The 18,591-nt window shown below is 34.3% G+C and overlaps 1 protein-coding gene across 1 annotated transcript in view; it reads left to right on the top strand.

Annotated features, from left to right (window-relative positions):
- The first annotated feature begins 221 nt into the window (after positions 1–221).
- The window catches only part of kifap3b (kinesin-associated protein 3b), a 38,544-nt gene continuing 20,174 nt past the window's right edge, over positions 222–18,591 (top strand). Inside the window, exons 1-11 of the mRNA XM_048164678.1 lie at positions 222–408; positions 797–928; positions 1,030–1,181; positions 1,347–1,408; positions 2,266–2,407; positions 2,662–2,761; positions 6,001–6,125; positions 6,222–6,320; positions 6,418–6,596; positions 13,420–13,582; positions 16,625–16,725. Coding sequence (XP_048020635.1) covers positions 377–408; positions 797–928; positions 1,030–1,181; positions 1,347–1,408; positions 2,266–2,407; positions 2,662–2,761; positions 6,001–6,125; positions 6,222–6,320; positions 6,418–6,596; positions 13,420–13,582; positions 16,625–16,725 — 1,287 coding nt within the window. The 5' untranslated portion in view covers positions 222–376. The remainder of the gene's footprint in view (positions 409–796; positions 929–1,029; positions 1,182–1,346; positions 1,409–2,265; positions 2,408–2,661; positions 2,762–6,000; positions 6,126–6,221; positions 6,321–6,417; positions 6,597–13,419; positions 13,583–16,624; positions 16,726–18,591) is intronic.

Raw genomic sequence — 18,591 nt, 5'->3', positions numbered from 1 at the left:
GGGTAGAATATCAAATGATATGTGGGTAAAAACTGCATATTACTGACTTCCTTAGAGACCCCTTTTACGTTTTAATTCCAACAATGCAATTTCGAAAAAGTGAAACTGAAAACTAACCATAACACTATACCATAGTCATTTGGAAACTCCATAGAACTAGGTTTGTTATCTATGAACAGACACCTCATATTCCTCCCGTCCTACAGATGGCGACCGCGCTCAGTTCCGGCTTCTGTCCCTCCTCGACCCATCAGATGTGAATGTGATAGCGGATCAGCCCAGTGCGGATGAACGATGCTTTGATTCTCATTCATGTCAACAACAATCTGAAGAGCACCCAAACCGACGTCTCGCGCTTTCACATGAACGGAATAAAATGCAGCCGGACGATTCGCAGTATTTGCATCGGTAACCATTAAATTTAACTTAAACATATATCGCAGTATGAATGCTTTATGTTAGTTCGATCGACAAGGAAGAGACACTGCATATAATGTGTGTATACTAAATATTATTAATTTGTGTTTACTCCCGCTGGTTTTATTTTAAAGTGAATTAGTTCCTTATAATTTCTATAGTGTAAATCTGGGTCAAATTCATCCGCTCCACTTGCCGTGGGCGTGGCCTACTGTAACCATCCCAGTGTCTGTGCTCATCTAGACAATTATGTAGTATTTTGGGCGCGTCCCGAGTAAACTGCACCTGTGATACAGCTCACTTATAGGGTTTGAGACACAGCCAGTGTTTATTGCAACTCACTGTAACATCCAATCTTGATCTCTTCTGTGTCTTTTAGGAAATGTAGGATTGGTGATATAGATGTGCATCCTACAGAAAAGGCTCTAGTGGTGTACTATGAGGTGGAAGCATCCATTTTAGGAGAGTCAGGCAATACCAGGCATGAGGAAAAGAAGGAATGCCAGAAAATGTAAGCAGAGATTAGCTATGTATATGCACACACTCTTCTCTATTCTCTTTATTACATTTCACTCAGCTTGTTTTACATTTATGTCTATGTTTGTTTTTTAGCATCCGGCTAAGGAGTCTGAATGCCAGCACTGATATTTCCTCCCTGGCCAGGAAGGTGGTGGAAGAGTGTAAAATCATTCATCCATCAAAACTGGCAGAGGTGGAGCATCTGCTACTGTATTTACAGAACCGAAAGAAGCCAAGCAGTAAATGTAAATCCTTCCCTTTTGCATACAATAAAAAGTATTTTTTGTGGTACATTTATATGAGTGACCCACCATGTTGTTGTTTTAGTAGTGTCTATTTATTTATTTTGAACGTATCATATGTAATTTTAATGGCGATGGCATTCCTTGTTTCATGTTGTCTGTCCATAGTGGAGAAGAAGGAAAAGAAACCACTGAAACCCAGAGAACTACTGCCGTTTGAAGGAATGGAAGTATGTTTCCCACCCAAACACATTTAAAGTTATTTGTAATTAGGGCTGACAAAGTGAATGTGTTAAAGCATAATTAAAAAAGTCAAATGCTGCTGATTTTAATGCCGTTAACACATTTATCTATTTTGACATGATTCATTCTGTGCTGTGTGATTTTTACCAACTAATTCGAAACTGATTGAAACTGATCCTCCTTCTTTTTAGTTTGTATATAAACCAAACCCTGATTAGGTGTCTAATAAAAGTAATTTTCAGTCTTTGAATGGTGTAATTCAATCATCAGTGAAGCTCAACAAATGAAATATCACCCACAACCTCCTTAAAGGGTTAGTTCATCCAAATACAAAATTTCTGTCATTAATTACTCACCCTAATGTCGTTCCAAACCTGTAAGACCTTCGTTCATCTTCGGAACGCAAATTAAGATATTTTTGATGAAATCCAAGAGGTTTTTTTTATTTTTATTTTTTTTATCACCAATAGAAAGCAACATAATTACCGCCATTCAAGGTCCAGAAAAGTACTAAAGACATAAGTTTTAATTACGTTGCTTTCTATTGGGGATAAAAAAAACCTCTTGGATTTTTATCAAAAATGTCTTAATTAACATTCAGAAGATGAACAAAGGTTGTACGGGTTTGGAACGACATGAGGGTGAGTAATTAATGACAGAAATGTTATTTTCTGGTGAACTAACCCTTTAATAGAAATGTTATTATCAATTGAAGACTGTCTTTTTACTATTATTTAGTTTCCTGAATGCTTTCACTGTGACAAACTTTAGTTGAACATTTTAGTTGATTGACAGCCGTAGTCTAAAGTTAATGTATTTCCATAATCCTTTTTTTCTTTTTCAGATTGATGAGGAGGCCAATATTAATAAAATCGATGATTACATAGAGCTGTTGTATGAGAACATCCCTGAGAAGATCAGAGGGTCCACTCTGATCCTCCATTTGGCCCGTAACCCTGATAACCTGGAGGAGCTCCTACATAATGGTACTAAATTAACCAATTGTTTTTTTTTTTTTCAATTAATTGTCAACAGTGTTATTATTCTATAACAAACCTCTGTCATAAACATATGAAAAGTCATGAACTGCTGCACAACAGCAGCAATTTCAGCGGTTTTGACTTCTCATGCAATGTATATTTGATTTTGTTGGTGGAGCGTGTGGATTTAATCTGTGTCAGTGATCATTAATTTATCCAGTTGTTTGTGAGTTTGATGTCATGTGTTTGATGTTTTTCAGAGACTGCACTTGGAGCTCTGGCCCGGGTACTGAGAGAGGACTGGAAACACAGTGTGGAGTTAGCAACTACTATCATCTATGTCTTCTTCTGCTTCTCAAGGTAGACAGTTCCTTTACAGCTTTTTTTGTCCTTTATGTCAACCGCCATATTCATTTTTGTTGTGGTGCTTTACAGAATAGAATAGAATAGAACAGAACAGGGCCGTAACCACCATAGATATTGAGGGGGACAAGTCCCTCGCAATAATTAGAAATGGTCAAATTGTCTCCCCTAATATTTTTAATTCTTGCACTGCTCTGCTGCAAATCATTATGCAGCAATCTGAGGGTGTTGGGATGACAAAAAGTTTTAAAAGTTACATTTTTAGTCTGCTCTGCCTCAGCGGTCTAACAGCGCTCATCAATGTCAGAATGATTGAGATGGCCAATCAAATCAAAGTAGGCAGGGTTTACGTTCTCTTTTGGCTTGTGCACAGTCTTCACACAGATGAGCGCGTCAGTCATTGATTAATGCTGTTGCGGAGACTCTATTCTTTCTGGTGAAATCACAAAACAAAATGCACACAAACGCGACCCTGCTCTTGATATACAGTCATTGATGAACATCTTTGATTTTAATGAGAAAAAAAACTATATGAGGGCAGATTAGAACCCAGAACCTTTTACATGGTTAATGAAATTTTTAGCACCAGACCACCAGGTAATTCGAATGCTAATTGCAGATCTATGTATTTATTTCCTACACTGTAAAAAATGATATGATGAATAAGTTTTATGTTTTTACATTACTTTAACTTATCAAAATAAGTTAAGCAATTTTCAATTTTTTTTTTGTTAAACAAGATGCAACAAATTTTTTAAAGTCAGTTTAATGTCATTTAAGTTGAAATTACTTAAACAGCCAAGTAAATTTTTACTTAAAGGTGCCATCGAACGTTTTTTTACAAGATGTAATATAAGTCTAAGGTGTCCCCTGAATGTGTCTGTGAAGTTTCAGCTCAAAATACCCCATAGATTTTTTTAAATTAATTTTTTTAACTGTCTATTTTGGGGCATAATTAGAAATTCGCCGGTTCAGGTTGCGGCCCCTTTAAATGCTCACACTCCAGCCCACGGAGCTCTCGCTTGCCTTAAACAGTGCATAAACAAAGTTTACACAGCTAATATAACCCTCAAAATGGATCTTTACAAAGTGTTCGTCATGCATGCTGCATGCATACATCGGATTATGTGAGTATTGTATTTATTTGGATGTTTACATTTGATTCTGAATGAATTTGAGGCTGTGATCCGTGGCTAACGGCTAATGCTACACTGTTGGAGAGATTTATAAAGAATGAAGTTGTGTTTATGAATTACACAGACTGCAAGTGTTTAATAATGAAAATAACGACAGTCTTGTCTCCGTGAATACAGTAAGAAACGATGGTACCTTTAACCACATTTAACAATACATGAGCAACATGCTAATGAAACATTTAAAAAGACAATTTACAAATATCACTAAAAATATCATGTTATCATGGATCATGTCAGTTATTATTGCTCCATCTGCCATTTTTCGCTATTGTTCTTGCTTGCTTACCTAGTCTGTTGATTCAGCTGTGCACATCCAGACGTCCTGCCCTTGTCTAATGCTTGAACATGGGCTGGCATATGCAAATATTGGGGGCGTACACCCCAACTGTTACGTAACAGTCGGTGTTATGTTGAGATTAACCTGTTCTTCGGAGGTCGTTTAAACAAATGAGATTTATATAAGAAGGAGGAAACAATGGAGTTTGAGACTCACTGTATGTCATTTCCATGTACTGAACTCTTGTTATGTAACTATGCCAAGATAAATAAGTCAGATCACACTTAAAATCACCTAATCTGAGCAATCTTTTCCTGCTATGATCAGATCATGATCTGTAAGTCTCTGTTTGGCTGCACATTTTTGGACTTTTCAAAAAGACGTCATTCTGTTGCTTACCTGTCCAGCTGTTTTTGGACATAATGACACATCCTGTGGCTTTCTTTATAATGACCAGTCAACTAATAATCATTCAGATAAATATGTGCACTACCGTTCAAAAGTTTGAGGTCAGTAAGTTTATTATTACTTTTTTTTTTTAATTTTTAAATGAATGCTTTTATTCAGAAAGGATGCATTAAATTGACCAAAAGTGACTCCTGCGTCAGCATCACGTGTCTTGTTGCTCTCATGAACAGAAAGTATCCTTGTCGCTTCATAACATTAAGGTTGAACCACTGCAGTCACGTTGACTGTTTTAACAATATTTTTACTACTTCTGGACCTTAAATGTGGTAATTTCATTGCTTTCTATGGGAGATAAAAAAAACCTCTTGGATTTCATCAAAAATATCTTAATTTGTGTTCTGAAGATGAACAAAGGTCTTTTGGGTTTGGAACAACATGAGGATGAGTACTTAATGACAGAAATTTCATTTTTGGGTGAACTAATCCTTTAAGGAGTACAACCATTTTCAACATTGATTATAATAAGAAATGTTTCTACGTGTATCGTACATTGTGATTTTTGCTGAGCTTTCTCCTGTTATCTTCTATGTGTTCTTTCATTGGAGTTTTTGTTAAATTCTCTATCGTCGTGCACTTTAATACAGCCACACCATGATACACAGAAATAAATGACACTTTAAAAAAATATATTAAAATAGTAAACCGTTATTTAAAATTGTTATAATATTTCACAATATTGTTGCTTTTACCGTGTTTTTGATCAAATAAATGCATAAGAGACGTTCTTCAAAAAATCAAAAAAATCTTACTGTGTAGGGAGAGAGATATTTTGGAGGATTAATATGCTACCTTCACTATTAACTTTTTATTTTAAGAAGCAGATTGCATATCATATATCATTCTGATGAAGCTCTTGTATAAGATTGAAAGCCTTAAGAAAACCATGATATGTTTTCAAAACATCTTTAGTGGCCGCTGATCAGGTTACTGCTTTTACTGAGATAGCTTTCAGCATTTATTTGAGCAATGAAAGACTGTGTTCTCATTTGAAGGTTTTCCTTGGCTCTCATTTTCAGATGGCTAATGTGGAAATTTCTTTCCACAAGCTAGATTGACTTTGACGTTTGAAGGATGTATTTGAAATGTATGATGAGTTGTTTGGCCTGATCTTTCAGTTCTGTTTATGTACTAATCAGGACTAGAGTATGAAATTCATCTGGCATGTCCGTCTCGGTGTCTCTGCATACCAGCCATTGTCTAGTTCTCAGATTGTATCGCATGCATCAGTGTCTGGCTGAATGTACCATTAGAGGTCAGAGGAGGACAGACCTTCACGACTCGTGTTCTTCCTGCAGTTTCTCTCAGTTCCACGGGCTCATCACGCACTATAAGATTGGTGTGCTGTGCATGAACATCATCGAGCATGAGCTGAAGAAATATGACCTGTGGCAGGATGAATTAGAGAAGAAGAGCAAGGCTTATATCCTTTTTGTCAATCTCTTTTTAATCAAAAAGTCAACAATGAATCACTAAATTAACATGTTAAATTAATTAGATTATTCCTTAACATATCCACGTGACGAAGACCCCGACAACCAGAGCTTGCGGAAGGACCATGAGAAAACCCTAAAGAAATACCAAAGCTTCCTGGTCAAACAGGAGCAGCTGCTGCGAGGTACAGGAAGTGAAAGATTTCTAGGAGTAGGAGTCATTCAGTAGGAGTCATTCATGAGGCTTTGTTTATGTGTTCCTCTTCCTCCCTATGGCTCTAGTTGCGTTCTACCTGCTGTTGAACCTGTCTGAGGACACCCGCACAGAGCTCAAGATGAGGAACAAGAACATTGTGCACCTGCTGGTCAAGTCTCTAGAGAGAGAGAACGAGGAGCTGCTGGTGCTGGTGGTCTCCTTCCTCAAAAAGCTCAGCATCTTCTTGGAGAACAAGAACGACATGGTAAAAACCCTCATGTATTACCTTTTGTAATACTGATCTCACAATGTATTTTGAAACCTTTTCAAACATGACAACACAAAACAAGAACCTCATAAAACGGTTAAAATTCTAAAGCCTTTCAAATGTATAACTGCTCAAACATTTTGTGGTAGTAGTAGTATTTATTTATTTATTTATTGTTTTTATTCATGACACACATATACAGTATGTATTTTTATGTGTGTGTATGTTGACTTTGAATTTTATACATGACATGCGGAAAAAATATATACATCATGGGCACAAATGAACTTACTAATACATCAGCGCATTTTACTAATTCGTAAATTGTAAGTAAATTGTGCTCACAATGTAATAATTTCCTTCGTTTTACCAAATTGTGCGCACAATACAATAATTTGTTCCCTCGTTTTACTAACTCTTTCGCATGATGTAATAATTTGTTCCCTCGTTTTACTAACTCTTTCGCACGATATAATAATTTGATTCCCTCGTTTTACTAACTCTTTCGCACAATATAATAATTTGATTCCTCGTTTTACTAACTCTTTCGCATGATATAATAATTTGTTCCTTCGTTTTACTAACTCTTTCGCACGATATAATAATTTGATTCCCTCGTTTTACTAACTCTTTCGCACAATATAATAATTTGATTCCTCGTTTTACTAACTCTTTCGCACGATATAATAATTAGTTCCCTCGTTTTACTAACTTTTTCGCACGATATAATAATTTGTTCCCTCGTTTTACTAACTCTTTCGCACGATATAATAATTTGTTTCCTCGTTTTACTAACTCTTTCGCACGATATAATAATTTGTTCCCTCGTTTTACTAACTCTTTCGCACGATATAATAATTTGTTCCTTCGTTTTACTAACTCTTTCGCACGATATAATAATTTGATTCCCTCGTTTTACTAACTCTTTCGCACAATATAATAATTTGATTCCTCGTTTTACTAACTCTTTCGCACGATATAATAATTAGTTCCCTCGTTTTACTAACTTTTTCGCACGATATAATAATTTGTTCCCTCGTTTTACTAACTCTTTCGCACGATATAATAATTAGTTCCATCATTTTACTAACTCTTTCACATGATATAATAATTTGTTTCCTCGTTTACTAACTCTTTCGCACAATATAATAATTTGTTCCCTCGTTTTACTAACTCTTTCGCACGATATAATAATTTGTTCCCTTGTTTTACTAACTTTTTCGCACAATATAATAATTAGTTCCATCATTTTACTAACTCTTTTACATGATATAATAATTAGTTCCCTCGTTTTACTAACTTTTTCGCACGATATAATAATTAGTTCCCTTGTTTTACTAACTCTTTCGCACGATATAATAATTTGTTCCCTTGTTTTACTAACTCTTTCGCACGATATAATAATTTGTTCCCTTGTTTTACTAACTTTTTCGCACAATATAATAATTAGTTCCATCATTTTACTAACTCTTTCGCACGATATAATAATTTGTTCCCTCGTTTTACTAACTCTTTCGCACGATATAATAATTTGTTTCCTCGTTTTACTAACTCTTTCGCACGATATAATAATTTGTTCCCTCGTTTTACTAACTCTTTCGCACGATATAATAATTTGTTTCCTCGTTTTACTAACTCTTTCGCACGATATAATAATTAGTTCCCTCGTTTTACTAACTCTTTCGCACGATATAATAATTAGTTCCCTCGTTTTACTAACTCTTTCGCACGATATAATAATTAGTTCCCTCGTTTTACTAACTTTTTCGCACGATATAATAATTTGTTCCCTCGTTTTACTAACTCTTTCGCACGATATAATAATTTGTTCCCTCGTTTTACTAACTCTTTCGCACGATATAATAATTTGTTCCCTCGTTTTACTAACTCTTTCGCACGATATAATAATTTGTTTCCTCGTTTTACTAACTCTTTCGCACGATATAATAATTTGTTCCCTCGTTTTACTAACTCTTTCGCACGATATAATAATTTGTTTCCTCGTTTTACTAACTCTTTCGCACGATATAATAATTTGTTCCCTTGTTTTACTAACTTTTTCGCAGGATATCATAATTTGTTCCCTCGTTTTACTAACTCTTTCGCACGATATAATAATTAGTTCCCTCGTTTTACTAACTCTTTCGCACGATATAATTTGTTCCCTCGTTTTACTAACTCTTTCGCGCGATATAATAATTAGTTCCCTCGTTTTACTAACTTTTTCGCACGATATAATAATTTGTTCCCTCGTTTTACTAACTCTTTCGCGCGATATAATAATTAGTTCCCTCGTTTTACTAACTTTTTCGCACGATATAATAATTTGTTCCCTTGTTTTACTAACTCTTTCACACGATGTAATAATTTGTTTCCTCGTTTTACTCTTTCGCACGATATAATAATTAGTTCCCTCGTTTTACTAACTTTTTCGCACAATATAATAATTTGTTCCCTTGTTTTACTAACTCTTTCGCACGATATAATAATTTGTTCCCTTGTTTTACTAACTTTTTCGCACAATATAATAATTAGTTCCATCATTTTACTAACTCTTTTACATGATATAATAATTAGTTCCCTCGTTTTACTAACTTTTTCGCACGATATAATAATTAGTTCCCTTGTTTTACTAACTCTTTCGCACGATATAGTAATTTGTTCCCTTGTTTTACTAACTCTTTCGCACGATATAATAATTTGTTCCCTTGTTTTACTAACTTTTTCGCACAATATAATAATTAGTTCCATCATTTTACTAACTCTTTCGCACGATATAATAATTTGTTCCCTCGTTTTACTAACTCTTTCGCACGATATAATAATTTGTTTCCTCGTTTTACTAACTCTTTCGCACGATATAATAATTTGTTCCCTCGTTTTACTAACTCTTTCGCACGATATAATAATTTGTTTCCTCGTTTTACTAACTCTTTCGTACGATATAATAATTAGTTCCCTCGTTTTACTAACTCTTTCGCATGATATAATAATTTGTTCCCTCGTTTTACTAACTCTTTCGCACGATATAATAATTAGTTCCCTCGTTTTACTAACTTTTTCGCACGATATAATAATTTGTTCCCTCGTTTTACTAACTCTTTCGCACGATATAATAATTTGTTCCCTCGTTTTACTAACTCTTTCGCACGATATAATAATTTGTTCCCTCGTTTTACTAACTCTTTCGCACGATATAATAATTTGTTTCCTCGTTTTACTAACTCTTTCGCACGATATAATAATTTGTTCCCTCGTTTTACTAACTCTTTCGCACGATATAATAATTTGTTCCCTCGTTTTACTAACTCTTTCGCACGATATAATAATTTGTTCCCTTGTTTTACTAACTCTTTCGCACGATATAATAATTTGTTCCCTTGTTTTACTAACTCTTTCGCACGAAATAATAATTAGTTCCCTCATTTTACTAACTTTTTTGCACGATATAATAATTTGTTCCCTTGTTTTACTAACTTTTTCGCACAATATAATAATTAGTTCCATCATTTTACTAACTCTTTCACATGATATAATAATTTATTTCCTCGTTTACTAACTCTTTCGCACGATATAATAATTTGTTTCCTCGTTTTACTAACTCTTTCGCACGATATAATAATTTGTTTCCTTGTTTTACTAACTTTTTCGCACAATATAATAATTTGTTCCCTCGTTTTACTAACTCTTTCGCACGATATAATAATTTGTTCCCTTGTTTTACTAACTCTTTCGCACGATATAATAATTTGTTCCCTCGTTTTACTAACTCTTTCGCACGATATAATAATTTGTTCCCTTGTTTTACTAACTCTTTCGCACGATATAATAATTAGTTCCCTCGTTTTACTAACTCTTTCGCACAATATAATTTGTTCCCTCGTTTTACTAACTCTTTCGCACGATATAATAATTAGTTCCCTCGTTTTACTAACTTTTTCGCACAATATAATAATTTGTTCCCTCGTTTTACTAACTCTTTCGCACGATATAATAATTTGTTTCCTCGTTTTACTAACTCTTTCGCACGATATAATAATTTGTTCCCTCGTTTTACTAACTCTTTCGCACGATATAATAATTTGTTCCCTTGTTTTACTAACTCTTTTGCACGATATAATAATTTGTCCCCTTGTTTTACTAACTCTTTCGCACGATATAATAATTTGTTCCCTTGTTTTACTAACTCTTTCGCACGATATAATAATTAGTTCCATCATTTTACTAACTCTTTCACATGATATAATAATTTGTTTCCTCGTTTACTAACTCTTTCGCACGATATAGTAATTTGTTCCCTTGTTTTACTAACTCTTTCGCACGATATAATAATTTGTTCCCTTGTTTTACTAACTTTTTCGCACGATATAATAATTTGTTCCCTTGTTTTACTAACTCTTTCGCACGATATAATAATTAGTTCCATCATTTTACTAACTCTTTCACATGATATAATAATTTGTTTCCTCGTTTACTAACTCTTTCGCACGATATAGTAATTTGTTCCCTTGTTTTACTAACTCTTTCGCACAATATAATAATTTGTTCCCTCGTTTTACTAACTCTTTCGCACGATATAATAATTTGTTCCCTTGTTTTACTAACTCTTTCGCACGATATAATAATTTGTTCCCTCGTTTTACTAACTCTTTCGCACGATATAATAATTTGTTCCCTTGTTTTACTAACTCTTTCGCACGATATAATAATTAGTTCCCTCGTTTTACTAACTCTTTCGCACAATATAATTTGTTCCCTCGTTTTACTAACTCTTTCGCACGATATAATAATTAGTTCCCTCGTTTTACTAACTTTTTCGCACAATATAATAATTTGTTCCCTCGTTTTACTAACTCTTTCGCACGATATAATAATTTGTTTCCTCGTTTTACTAACTCTTTCGCACGATATAATAATTTGTTCCCTCGTTTTACTAACTCTTTCGCACGATATAATAATTTGTTCCCTTGTTTTACTAACTCTTTTGCACGATATAATAATTTGTCCCCTTGTTTTACTAACTCTTTCGCACGATATAATAATTTGTTCCCTTGTTTTACTAACTTTTTCGCACGATATAATAATTAGTTCCATCATTTTACTAACTCTTTCACATGATATAATAATTTGTTTCCTCGTTTACTAACTCTTTCGCACGATATAGTAATTTGTTTCCTCGTTTTACTAACTCTTTCGCATGATATGATAATTAGTTCCCTCGTTTTACTTAATTGTGCACGATATGATAATTAGTTCCCTCGTTTTAATTAATTGTGCACGATATAATAATTAGTTCACTCATTTTACTAAATTGTGCACACAATATAATAATTTGTTCCCTCGTTTTACTAACACTTTCGCACAATATAATTTGTTTCCTCGTTTTACTAAATTGTGCACACAATATAATATTTTTTTTCCCTTGTTTTACTAAATTGTGCATACAATATAATAATTTGTTCCTTCGTTTTACTAAATCGTTCACAAAATATAATAATTTGTTCCCTCATTTTACAAAATTGTGCGTAGAATATAATAATTAGTTCGCTCGTTTTACAAAATTTTGCACACGATATAATAGTTCTTTCCCTCATTTTACTAAATCTTTCGCACAATATAATTAGTTCCCTCGTTGTACTAAATTGTGTAGACGATATAATAATTTGTTCCCTCGTTTTACTAAATTGTGTACACGATATAATAATTTGTTCCCTCGTTTTACTAAATTGTGCACACAATATAATAGTTCTTTCCCTCATTTTACTAAATCTTTCGCACAATATAATTAGTTCCCTCGTTGTACTAAATTGTGTAGACGATATAATAATTTGTTCCCTCGTTTTACTAAATTGTGTACGCGATATAATAATTTGTTCCCTCATTTTACTAAATTGTGCACACAATATAATAGTTATTTCCCTCATTTTACTAAATCTTTCACACAATATAATAACTAGTTCCCTTGTTTTACTAAATTGTGCGTACAATACAATTTGTTCTCTCGTTTTACTAAATTGTGCGCATCATATAATAATTATTTCCCTCATTTTAGTAAATCGCGCGCACAATTTATTAATTTGTTCCCTCATTTTACTAAATCTTGGCCACTTTGTAATTGTTCTCTTGTTGTAGTTAAATCAATATGAGGGAACAAATTAGTACAATGTGTCCATTGTTTACTAAATTGAGGGAACAAATTATTATATTGTGTGCACGATTTACTTAAAACGAAGGAACGAATCAGGGCCACGATAAAAAAAATGAATGACACAGTAAGATCTTCTTGGTGTCCAGCACTTCAGAAGCTTTGAAATAAACATTCATGAAATTATTATAAGATCACTATAGATACGAAATCACTATAGATGCATTTTAAGCATAAAGCTACATCTTTAAGGTGTCTTAGAAGTTTATGGGATCAGATATATCAGGATTTTTCTGTCATTGCTGTACAGAGACTCGTCCTACTTGTCCTACTCTGCTCCACCTGGAATCAATCTACTCTGGCTATAAATGTGCATTTATCAAGACAGAAGTTGTTTTTATTCCTGTATCCCTTAACCAAATCCTTGTTTTAGATAAAAGAAATGGACTATTGGATTTGAAAATCTTTCATCATGTACATACATAAAAACACATGTTGAACAAAACATTCTGGCTGTTGTAGGATACCAGGAACAAGTGAGAAAAGAAGATGATTCTGTTTGTTTCTTCAGACTAAGTAAAGGGAAAAGATAGTTTAAATATTTTTATGTAGTTGTTTCTTCTGTCATCTAATTTAAAATGTATTATGTGTACTTCACTTATGCGTTTATAATAGGCCGAGATGGACACGGTGGAGAAGCTGGCTCGTCTGGTTCCATGTGAGCACGAAGACTTGATGAACGTCACTCTGCGACTCCTCCACAACCTCTCCTTTGACACGGGCCTGCGCACCAAGATGGTGCATGTGGGTTTGCTGCCCAAACTCACTGCTCTGCTGGGTAACTCTCTTACCTTTCATATGAATGACAGTGGACCATTGTTCCACTGTAATTTAATTGCACAGAAAGGTTTTTTAAATTTTAATGCCAAGTACTTTGCAACAGATATAGTTCCAAAGTAGTTTTGCAAGAGATATTGCCTGAAACCCGGAACCCCAGAAATAATAACAATTATATATTTACCCTACAATTCAAAAGTCTAGGGTCGGTAAGATTTTTTTTTAATGTTTTTGAAAGAAGTCTCTCACGAAAGCTGCATTTATTTAATCAAACATACAATAAAAACAGTAATACTGTAAAATATTATTACAATTAAAACAGCTTTTTTCTATTTTTATATACAGTACAGTCCAAAAGTTTGGAACCACTAAGATTTTTAATGTTTTTAAAAGAAGTTTCGTCTGCTCACCAAGGCTACATTTATTTAATTAAAAATACAGTAAAAACAGTAATATTGTGAAATATTATTACAATTTAAAATAACTGTTTTCTATTTGAATATATTTGACAAAGTAATTTATTCCTGTGATGCAAAGCTGAATTTTCAGCATCATTACTCCAGTCTTCAGTGTCACATGATCCTTCAGAAATCATTCTAATATGCTGATCTGCTGCTCAAGAAACATTTAATGTGTACAATTGTACAAAATATTTGTGTACAATATTTTTTTTCAGGATTGTTTGATGAATAGAAAGTTCAAAAGAACAGTGTTTATCTGAAATCTAATCTTTTGTAACATTATAAATGTCTTTACTGCCACTTTTGATTGATTTAATGCATCCTTGCTGAATAAAAGTATTCATTTCTTTAATTTCTTTTCAAAAAAATAAAAATAAAAATTCTTACTGACCCCAAACTTTTGAACAATAGTGTATAATGCTACAGAAGCTTTGTATTTCAGATAAATGCTGTTCTTTTGAACTTTCTATTCATCAAAGAATCCTGAAAAAAAAAGTACACAACTGTTTTCAACATTGAAAATAGTTGAGCAGCAAATCAGCATGTTAGAATGATTTCTGAAGGATCATGTGACACTGAAGACTGGAGTAACGATGCTGAAAATTCATCTTTGCATCACAGGAATAAATTACTTTGTCAAATATATTTAAATAGTACACAGTTATTTTAAATTGTAATAATATTTCACAATATTACTGTTTTTTACTGTATTTTTAATTAAATAAATGTAGCCTTGGTGAGCAGACGAAACTTCTTTTAAAAACATTAAAAATCTTAGTGGTTCCAAACTTTTGGACTGTACTGTATATTAAACTATAATTTATTCCTGTGATATCAAACCTGAATATTCAGCATCATTACTCCAGCCTTCAGTGTCACATGATCCTTCAAAAATCATTCTGATATGCTGATTTGCTGCTCAAGAAACTTTTCTTAATATTATCAGTGTATAAAATAATAATATTTAATATTTTTGAGGAAACTGTTATACATTTTGTGATGAATAGAAAGTTTAAAAGAACAAACTTTTGAACAATAATAAGTTAACTTTGACATTTTGTGAAATCTTTTGTTCCACTTAAATTTTCTGCTCTCTTGTTCCTGCACAATGGGCATTCTTGGACCTGTTTGAAAACCCCTGGTTTAGAAAACCTTGTGGACCATTTTCTGATTAGCACATCTCATCCAAGCCCAAAATGAACTGGATTTTATAATTTTTTACTCTTTTCCATTTGAAATAAAACTCTTTGGGCCAGCAAGAAATTAAATAAAACTTGTATATGCGAGGTTAATGGACAAATTGTATTTGTACGCTTTCAAATTAAAGATGTGCATTATACGCTCTTATTTGCGTTGGAAAATCAGTAATGCTGAGATGTTAAAGTTTGAAAACCAACATATGATCTACATCTGAATGATTTTCTTTACAAGCTGAAGAATATACAGTTACACTGAAACCAAAAACCTGCTTTGGCAGAAGCTTCTGCAGGTGTAGATGATGGAGGTTTGACTTAAATTATAGCCATTTTTTATCAGATATCCTGAATCTAGCTAAGCCAAACACATTTACCCTGTGACTCTGAGTTCAGCCACACGTCATAGGAGAATAATTCCTCTTTGTGTCTGTTTTCATTTTCAGTCGTTCATAACAATCCAGCTGCGCTTTCTGTACATATTTGTCAGGCATCAACCACAATATTCTGGGTAATTTGAGGCCAATCACATGCTGCTCTTTTGCTGACCAGTACAGATGACACCTCCGCGTCAAAACGCTGCTTTGTAAATCGTTCTCGTGATTACATCTAAGGGCTTAATTGCTGCAAGTTTTTTCACCGTGTCAGCCATTTACGCTTAAACAGTTAGGGCTGAGTTTAAGAGGCTAACGTGACTGGTGTCGTAAAGCCAGTCCCGTCTCCGCTTACTCTCCCTGAGGTGAAGCAGCGACGTGGGTCATCTGCGTCTGCAGCCACTAACGAGAAGCACATGTTCCAGCCACCGAGGGCCCGCCCAGGACGGCCCTCGCTTATTAATGCCACTAAAATATATGCCTCCTCCTGTGTCCCCAATTAAACAAACTAAGCAAACCTCTTCTCTCCTTTTCTTTACCCACTCAGCTTTCCCTCACTATTTCTCCCCAATGGTCACATCTGCTTCTAATCGCCGATGTGATAATGTGTTCAAGGGTGTCTTGGGTCCTGACTGCCATGGTTGGACTTATAATGACTGATTATACCATTGATCTATCCGAGTGTTTCCTATCTCACAGGGGAGTATCAGCATTAGGGAAGAAGAGGAGGAGGGCATAAAGTGTTATTAATGAGAGTGTTTGTAGGGAGAAGTGTGAGTGTTTGTATTGCATGTGTGTCTACGCTCTCTCTCTCCCCCGTGAAATGAGTTTGGATTGTAATCACATACCCCACATGCTCTTATCTCCAATCTCTATGATAAATGACTCGCTCTCTGCACGAGCCAGTATAAATACATTATCTAACTGACCACGACTGATCAATTTAGATAGCGTTTTTAAAGTTTACATGCATTGTTAATCTTTCTGAAGGTTTTTTCTCTTCCTTTTTCTGTAGGCGATGACATGCACAAGCACATAGCGATGCGTATCCTGTACCACATCAGCGTTGATGACAAATCTAAATCCATGTTTGCGTATACTGACTGCATCCCTCAGGTGAGTCTTTGATTATTGAGATTAAGGCTTTTTGATAATCAATTATTCTGTTGATTATTTCTTAAAGGGATAGTTCACCCAGAAATGAAAATTCTGTCATCATCTATTCCCTGTCAAGTTGTTCCAAACCTGTATACATTTTTTTGTTCTGCTGTACACAAAGGAAGATATTTGGAAGAATGTTTGTAACCAAGAAGATCTCGCCCCCTATTGACTACCATAGTAGGAAAAATAAATACCGGGCGAGATCTGCTTGTTTACAAATATCCTTCCAAATATCTTCCTTTGTGTACCGCAGAACAAAGAAATTTATGCAGGTTTGGAACAACTTGACGGGGAATAAATTATGACAGAATTTTCATTTTTGGGTGAACTGTCCCTTTAAATTAATTAGATAATCCCCAATTGCCCAATATAAAGGTTATAATGCAAAGTGATAAATGTAGCAGAACAGTTTAAATGCCTAAATAAATTATATTAAATAATAATATTAAGAAAAAAATAAAGCAAAATTAATTGACATGAACAGGTTCTAACAGGACATAGACATCATTTCCTTTTCATATCAAAGTAGCATGTACTGATTTTTTTTATTGTTACTTGTGTAAAATATTCAATTGTAGTTGATTTAAAACCTAATTCAGTTTTGATCTATATGATTGGGATCTGTTTGATTGACAGGCATGATCTATGAAGTATGCAGAGTCAAATACTTAGAGTGACAGAGGCATTTAATTGCTTATTTGCTGTTACAAGCAAAATATTTTGTTTTAAACTGCTGTTACTGATGGAAGTTAGCATGCATGGTGCAAAGACACAAATAACAGAGTTAGTTGGGTTAAACTGTGCGACGCTATTTCAAATACTGTATGTTATTGCTGCTGTTGTGTGTGTCATGCATGTGTCATGTGTGCACCTCACAGTGTTGTAAAGTGGGATAATTGTAGTGCTGTCTTTCTCTCACATGGAGTTAATGAGATAACAGAGCTAATTTAATAGGAGGGGGCCTCTGTGGGGTCACCAGCAATTGCCTAGGTACAATTTCTCTGAAACAACTTCTGCCTGACCGTTGTCATCTTTAAAATGCTTGTCTTCTCTAATTGGGTGAAAATGCCTACCAGATGCTTGTTAAAAAAAAAAAAAAGAAAAAAAAAAGTTAAATTCCTCAAGCTAATCGCTCCGCCAATCCGCCTGGAGACGGTTGGGGCATGATGTCAGAATAGCTGCAGGACTCCTTAGGGAAGAATGCAGTGTTTTTCTTTCTTTCTTTCTTTCTTTTGTTTTTTCGTTCGTTGATTCACTTGACTGTTCTTCAGTTTATTCTTTTTTAGTTCTTTCATTTTTTCTTTCTTTCATTTAGTTTTTTCTTTCTTCCTTTTTTGTTTGTTTGTTCTTTATTTCTTTCTTTCAGTCGTTCATTCTTTTCAGTCCTTTCATTCTTTTGTTTGATCTTTCGTTCTTTTTGTCTTTCAATTTTGTTCAGTTGTTCATTCTTTTGTTCTTTAATTCATTCTTTTGTGTGTCAGTTTGTTCTTTTTTATTTCTTTCTTTGAAGACTCCCCTGACTCTTCATCAATAGCTAAAGTCAGTCTGTCCATTTCTGCCAGTAGATCTGGTGTCCCTTAGGTCTTCTTTGGCAGTTAGCCTGGACCCTCTTCAGTAAGGGAGGATTTAGATCAAACAGCCTCGCTGCTCTGGGTTCTGAACTGGCGAGGAGAGGCCCGGCATTGGACCCATTCCTCTGCCACAAAGGGGTCTCGCTATAATTACTCAAAGCTGTGAGGTGTGTGTAAGGAAATGCTTGCAGGGGTTATGGAGCTATGAAACCATGGAGAGCTCAGAGACGGAGATGGAAGGGAGGGGATG

This window comes from Megalobrama amblycephala, linkage group LG17 (genome assembly GCF_018812025.1).
Source record: "Megalobrama amblycephala isolate DHTTF-2021 linkage group LG17, ASM1881202v1, whole genome shotgun sequence".
NCBI lineage: Eukaryota > Metazoa > Chordata > Actinopteri > Cypriniformes > Xenocyprididae > Megalobrama > Megalobrama amblycephala.
The sequence above is the reverse complement of the archived record's forward strand: the minus strand, read 5'-3'. Positions and strand labels throughout refer to the sequence as shown.